At 39.5% G+C, this 7,500-nt stretch overlaps 1 protein-coding gene across 3 annotated transcripts in view; it reads left to right on the top strand.

Annotated features, from left to right (window-relative positions):
• LOC137972109 (voltage-dependent T-type calcium channel subunit alpha-1H-like) overlaps positions 1–7,500 on the top strand; it is a 33,363-nt gene that overhangs the window by 10,863 nt on the left and 15,000 nt on the right. For all 3 annotated transcript variants that reach the window (XM_068818937.1, XM_068818935.1, XM_068818934.1), the window contains exons 2-8: positions 4–794; positions 2,049–2,291; positions 2,768–2,862; positions 3,342–3,516; positions 4,057–4,360; positions 5,078–5,170; positions 6,193–7,230. In XM_068818937.1, coding sequence (XP_068675038.1) covers positions 550–794; positions 2,049–2,291; positions 2,768–2,862; positions 3,342–3,516; positions 4,057–4,360; positions 5,078–5,170; positions 6,193–7,230 — 2,193 coding nt within the window. In that variant the 5' untranslated portion in view covers positions 4–549. The remainder of the gene's footprint in view (positions 1–3; positions 795–2,048; positions 2,292–2,767; positions 2,863–3,341; positions 3,517–4,056; positions 4,361–5,077; positions 5,171–6,192; positions 7,231–7,500) is intronic.

The following is a 7,500-nucleotide window of genomic DNA, read 5'->3' as shown; positions in this document are numbered from 1 at the left end:
CAGGAACCAATCAAGAACCTTTTAACTAAATTTAACCAAAGGCCTTCATCTGATTGCCTGTTTTGACTTCAGTCAGCCTCTTGAAACGTCGATCGTCGCGGAGCCGATCACTTCAGTTTGCTATGACAAGTACAATATCATGAAGGCAAGCGGATTGCTTGACTTTAGTTTCGCACCTTCAAAGATACAAAATCGTAAACTAGGCTACATTAATTAATTTCTCACCATTGAGAAGAGAATCTCACAGGATTTATTAAAATAGCACAAGAATATTATCCACTTGCAACACAGGGCTCATAGCATTCTCTTATCAGCCCGCGAAGTCAATATGGCGTCGTGTCTATCACCTGGGTTTCTTTGCTGGGAGCCTCAACAACATTGATCATCAATTCACAGCAGTGCGCCGCAGTATGTCTGGACCGGAGCCCATCGCTTTTCTTACTAGATACAACGAGGAATTTTTACTTTCCGCGGGAATCTACACTGACATCAAGCATCTTCGTCAATGGATTAGGGTTATATCTGGATAACACCATTGTTTGAGGAATTATGTCAGCCGACAATAAATCAAACATCAATCTTTTTCGCGAAGAAGCGTTCGAGAAAATACAAAGTAACCCTACACTGTCGTGTAAACTTAAGAGAGAAGCAGGGACTTGTTACGAAACTAAAACTGCTGAACAGAAGGTTAGAGGCGAATATGATGTGTTCAAAGATTTTCAAACCGTGGCATTTTTCTTTCTTCGTTCCGACAGCCCACCACGAAACTGGTTCATTCGTCTTGTTACTTGGCCATATCCTTTTTAGATTAAAATAAAAATTTTATGCTAATATTTCTTCGCTAAGCTAAATTTTCTAGAACAATTTGTAGAGCGATCGGCTTACAGCTCAAATTATTTGGTAGTGTGAACTGAATGATCACAGTATTCAGCTGAGTATTATCGTTCATACCACTAAGTTTACCATTTGTGTCATCTTTTTCTTCTTATAATTATTTTTTCTACATGGAACTTTTGCCTGAATATTTATTTTAAATTACGAAAGCAAAATTTTCTTTTGTAGATGTGATAGTAAAGAAAAAAGGAGGCTACGTCAACCTGCTTATTGGAGAAATCGATATTATTTTATATTTCTTCATTTAAGAGGTGACTATGATGTGAAATTACCCAAAGTCATTTGCAAGAAATCTGCCTTTGTAGATGCAATCACTTTTAATTTAAAAAAATCACAAATCATTTCCAAGTAACCTTTCGCAAGCCATCCTTTGCTCGTTAGTTTACCCACAATATTTGATAAAACGTGCCAAAATTAACGCCCACACATTCTCCGGCGAATGGACAACGACAGTTAAAAAAGCATGCAAAAAGGTAAAAATTGTCTTTCCCGAAGAAGCAAAGGAATGAAAGCCTTTTTTGCGAAGAAATTAATTTCAGTTCCAGAGTCACCCACGTTGTTTTATCAAAGAGAACTCGCTTTTCGTCCTTCTAAAATTCAACTATGTGATCGTGCAATGATAATTCCAGTGTTGACGCGATTGCTCACGAGCGGTGACAGCCTTACAATTGAAGTACCTACTGAAGTTAGAGAAAGACAAGGTGCGCTCTAACCAACACGAGTGACAAACAATTGTGGAGATTGCTATCTTTTTTTAATTTCCTGCCATGAAGGTTTTTTTAAATGCTGCCTCTGAACTGAGAAAATATCATGTAAGTTATCTTTAATGTGACTTCTAATCTCACCTGCATATTGGAAAGCAATTAAATATGGCTGATAAATGGCAAATAAAAAGTTAGTTTACACGGCAGGTGATCGATAAATAGTTTGTTTTAAAAAGTTTTGGTATAAGAACCTCTGCACATGGACTACTTTCTAAATGAAATTTTTATTTATTTATAGCGACGAAACGAACTGTTCCAAAACGGCGGGTTAGATTTAAACAGTCTTTATAAAATGCCTAATTGACTGTAAATGATTAGACACAGAAGTTGGTTTATTTTGCAGGATGAAATATGAGTAACGTTTCGTGTGTGTTCCTTAACACGTTTCACTTATTTTGAACGTTTAAGTATTTTTGTGATTCTTGTAAACTGTGTCACTCTTGGACTGTACGATCCATCTGATCCAGATTGCCACACACAAAGATGTCAAACTCTCGATACAATGGAAAAAGTCATCTATGTCTTCTTTTTAATTGAGATGTTGTGTAAATGGATGGCCATGGGTCTTTTTGGAAAGATGGCCTATTTTACTGATCCTTGGAATCGCCTTGATTGCTTTATTGTTGCTGCGGGGTAAGGCCATCATTTGTTCTATTTATGCTAAGAGAACACAAGGCTTTCTTCTTTGTAATTTAAATCTGAACTGGTTCAGGATGTGTCGCCACTACCTTCGAAAGTTTTTGAATCAGAAATCGCGTGAATATTAAAAAACCATTATATGCATTATATGCAATTGTTGTGTTGAGTAGGATTTTTTACCTTTCGTGCCTCAAGTACCCCTGACTGCTCCTGTTTAGTTGCCCCTTGCGACAAAACGTCTTTGAGACATGACAGTTTTGCTGAGTACCGGTTTTGTTCCCACAAATGTAATGCTTGAACTGATATTTTGGTCAGCGGCTTGCAAAGGCAAAGGTGACTTGGTATTAAAAGGAGCAAAGCCGTTTTATTTACATGGCGTTGAGTCTTGTGTATTACCTTAAAAATGAACAAAGATCGGAAGAGTGCCGAAAAGACTTGAGACGTTATGGTTTGCATTGCATGTGTTTCAGGACCTTTGAGTTAATCTACAACGAAGGAGAGTATCTTAGTGCCGTACGAGCCATCAGAGTTCTCAGACCCTTGCGCGCTATCAACAGAGTACCTAGTGAGTAAATCGATTGTGGCTTAAAGTATTACTTGACTACAAGTCAATAAAAGTGGTATGAGTCTGCTTATCGTCATATACACTTGTCTTTAGTTCTGAGATTAGTCCTATCTTCAAGGTGAAGAGAACATTCTACTTTTCCTCTAAAAGTTTCCTATTCGACAGCAGTGTGACGACTTCATGTATCACTGAACTGATTAAGAGTGCGATCTCCTTCCAATTGCCGATTCTTATTTCAATAGTATGCATCATTCGAAGGGGAAGCCAGGATAAGCGACTCTATACCTTCCACGACAGCTAAACGTTCCAATTTTAATGCATTAACCATCTCACATTGTACTGGAAAATGCTAAGCCAACATTGATTGTTCGATGAAAGTCGAGCAGCGCGTCTAACATCGTCTTCCAATAAATAAAATGTCTACTTCTGTTAACGTTGGATGATGTTTTTTTTATTCATAGTCCCACTTGTCATTCTAGGTATCCGCATTCTGGTGACATTGTTATTGGACACACTACCCATGCTGTGGAATGTCCTTGCCATATGCTTCTTCATCTTCGCTATATTTGGTATTGTTGCTGTGCAATTGTGGGGAGGCGTGCTTAGAGGAAGATGTTTCTTTGATGATCGCTTACCAAAAAACGTCTCTCAAAGGTTGAAATATACCTAACTTTGTTTTGATTGATTTTGCTAACATTCTGTCACGAATCCCACCGTCAGATAAATGGAGGAGAAAAAGGTTTTGAATCACTTATGAATGTACAAGGGACAGTACGGTCCAGACTTTGCTCCTAAGTTGGAGTCATTGTCCCGCTCTTAATTTTCAGATACGCCAGCTTGTTTGCCTCCTGGCAGAGGGGAATGTCAAAAATTCGATGGGTTTATTTCAATCATTTAAAACCCCTGAGGGAAGTGGTCAATAGCCCATGCATGCCTCAGTTTCAAAGCGAGTCCTGGTGTACAACCATTCAAATGGAAATTAAAGGCGCATTCTTACACAAATCAAACTCATTTCCTTTACAATAGCTGAGCACCAAGACTCACTTCGAAACCAAGACAAACAGCAACTCGAAAAGGGCCCATTAAGTTCATATGTTTTCAAAGCAATATCAGAGCTCAGGAAGTTGACTATCCTCTCCATTGTCCTCAGACACGTGTGATGCTTTAAATTACTGCACTGATATTTTCTTTCAGTGATAACTTATCAAACTTTTACGAACCTTCGTTCGACAATCCCGACTTCGTATGTGCATTACCCGACGTACCAGGAATGCAGAAATGCACCAGCGAGTTTATCACACCACTCAAGCATGAAAATGGGGGGCAATGCTCTCTTACGTATGAGGAGCACCTCAACAAATCTCTAATTTCAAATCATTCCAATGACTGTGTGGACTGGCATCAATATTACAGAAAGTGCAAACAGGAAGGTGATAACCCTGCTTGGGGAGCCATTGGGTTTGATAATATTTTCATTGCTTGGGTCGCCATTTTTCAGGTAAGACTTGTTATACTCCTTGTGAGTAACTGAAGATAAGACCCACTCTGTAAGCAGATCCTCCTTTTGTCTTTGTTTTTAATGAGGAAGAGAAAAGGAGGCTCTGCCTGAATCGCGTCGACACTTTGAAGCCGCCGCAGCCCGAACTTCTGGACTAGTCAATCTTGTTTTCTCTCGTCAAACCGGTTTTTCGGGTGCGAGCATCCTAATAGTTATAAAACCGATAGCTATAGTTGAGCCGCTGTACCGTGAAAAACCAAGATGGCGGCGAGGTCTGGCATATTAGGCTTGGGTTCGTGACTGTATCCCGGTAGCATGAGGCGCATACTTAATAAAGATCTTACTCGATTCATGCAGAGAGCTTGTGATCGTAGTTAGTCCAAAAACAGAATTTTCTCAACAATTTTGTCCAAGAATGTAGCTACCAGTCTCTTAATCAAAATTTTTAGTATACCAAAAATTCAAAGTTTCTCCCATCATCATTTCTGATGTAGAATACTGAAACGCCAAGTCAGATTACGTCTTCATGTTTGTCCCCGCTGTCTGCTAATTTATACCTGATCTGGTTGCACTGCAACGATGCAATGCAACTAAGGTTCGGCGGGGAAAACTGATTCGCATAAATATCCTATATTAGCATACCTAGCACAAGCGGTACTGAATTAAAAATTTAGAAACTTCTTGATAAAAAACGTTCGTTGCTTTCTTCTTCATCAGGTGATCACTTTAGAGGGTTGGGCAGATATAATGTACTTTATACAGGATGCACATGGATTTTGGAACTGGATTTATTTTGTCATTCTAATAGTAGTAAGTAAAGTTTTGCGCTTTGTTTGTCTTGGTCATGCAAGTTAGACTGGAAGAAAGTTTCCCAAAATGAGACCGAGTAGGAATCAAGAGTGAAAGCAAAGGGTTTGCATGTTTTCAGCTGAACGTACTTCAGAATAAAACTTTTTGGGACACAAAAACTTCGATTCCTTCAAGGAATCTTTTATCAAGTGATTGAGGTCGAGCTTGTGCGTCTTACAGCGGTTACCAGTCACACGCACCCCTCAACTACTTTTTGTCCACTTTTCGAAACTAAATCTGGGTGGACGTCAATCAAATGTTTCCATGACAATAGTCCTGTTCACTTGGCGGCAGTGGAATTCGTCATGGAAACATTTGATTGACGTCCATTGAAACTGATATAGTTTTGAAAAATGAAAAAAAGTCGATGAGCGGCGCGTGTAACTGGTAACCACTGTAAAAGGATTTATTCTGGAGTTTGAAACTTCATTGTGTTCAAATTTTTACTTTGACAGGATCACGACAGACTCGTTCTTCACCAATCTGTCAAACAAGTACTTTTCCCAATCACATCAGGGGCTGACAATCAAATCATTCAATCTGAACACAAAGCAGCTGATGCTAAGCGCGTGGAAAAGAGTGCAATCAAGTCACCCTTAGTTTTTTGTTTCCTGGTGTGCCACGAAATTTTACACCCAATCACCTCGCGTTGTAAGCAATGACAACAACGATAAATAAAACGAATACAGTCGATCGTATAACTGTTAAACTTAAATTTTACCTTAATAAACCGTTTTGCATAATAACCATAAACTGTTCAAATATTCATTTTGGCCCCATTGGCAACGATCAACAATCCCTCAACCCTGTTCGCCTCCCTTTGTTGTAATCAAATGTGTAATGATGGAGACTGGCTCGAAAACCTCTCGGCTATTTTATTCTCCAAATATACACCTTTTTCTTTCTTTTCTTTTTTATAATTATTCATGTAACAAAGTGCAAATGAGCGAATAAACTATTTGTTGTTGTTGTCTTCCTTGCAGATTGCTTCGTATTTTATGACTAACTTGTGTCTAGTTGTGATAACAACGCAATTTCAAGAAACAAAACAACGTGAAAATGAACTTTTACGAGCAAGCCGCCGCCGAGAAGGGACGAGTACAAGTACCATAGCAAGCAGTAGATATGGAAAGGATGGCTGTTGGATTGAGATACTTAAGTATATCGAACATTTATTCAAAAGACTTAAAAGAAGATTTCAAAAACGATTTAACTGGAAATATTGCGAAGGTTCAAACAAAAGAACGAGAATTTCGAAGCGCAGAAAACGGCGGAAACGGAAAAAGAAATTAGTTTATCATCATCATCATCACCACCACCATCATCATCATTATCATCACCACGTGTACTGCACAGATCCCGGATGTCAACCCAGTAACGTTCTTCCGGGAGCTTTGAACCTCACGCCAAATGAGTCTTGCGTAGATGTCCAGCAGTCGCAAGGCAAACAGGATAAAGCGAGCACAAACAGACTTACGGTTCCTGGACAGGAACTCAGTAACGGGGAACAAGACAGTATTGGCCGGCCTGGAGGAATACCAACAATTTCTATTATAACTGGTTCCACTTGTTCAGTTCGCAAGGAGCCTACATCTTCATCACAGGGCGAAATGATCACTACGGCAACAGCAGCGGTTGCCGTCAACGGCAGATCTGCCGCTGCTGATATAGCAGCACACACTTTCTTGTCAGCGGCTTCATTATCCAGTGCAGCCGCAACCGCTACTGCAAGTGCAGCTGCAGCGTCGGCAATACATAACGTTTGTACTTGCGCGGTTGAACACGTCGAGGAAGACATAAAGGTGGATTACGAGTCTGAATGCGTTTATGAAGAGAGCGAAGAGAGTGAGAATGAATTAACAGATAATGAAGAAGCCGGGGACACGTCACAAAAAAAAAAGCAGTGGAAGCGATTTCGTCAGTTGTGTCGCCGCAATGTTGACAGCAAATGGTTTATGTATATCATCATGGGATCCATATTTCTCAATACTCTTAGCATGGGGATAGAATATCACGGACAGGTGAGATCAATATAAAATATAATTTCTGACGGTTGAATGATTGAATGAGTTAGTCAGAAATTAATATTCTGTCGGCACGATAGAGAGGCTCCATGGGTATCATAGGAGCTGTTAGGATTATTAAGGTTTTTTGCGGGATACTTTGTTCTTTCTAGGTTAGTCAGTCTCCGTGTTTGCTTGCTTTTCTTCTTAGTTCCTTTCCTCGGGGTCTAAATGCAATAGATGAAGAATACGTTTCCACATAATTTTTGGCCACATTTAAAGGGTGTC

Source organism: Montipora foliosa, chromosome 9, assembly GCF_036669935.1.
Source record: "Montipora foliosa isolate CH-2021 chromosome 9, ASM3666993v2, whole genome shotgun sequence".
NCBI classification, from domain to species: Eukaryota; Metazoa; Cnidaria; class Anthozoa; order Scleractinia; family Acroporidae; genus Montipora; species Montipora foliosa.
This window is presented reverse-complemented; position numbering and strand designations above follow the sequence as displayed.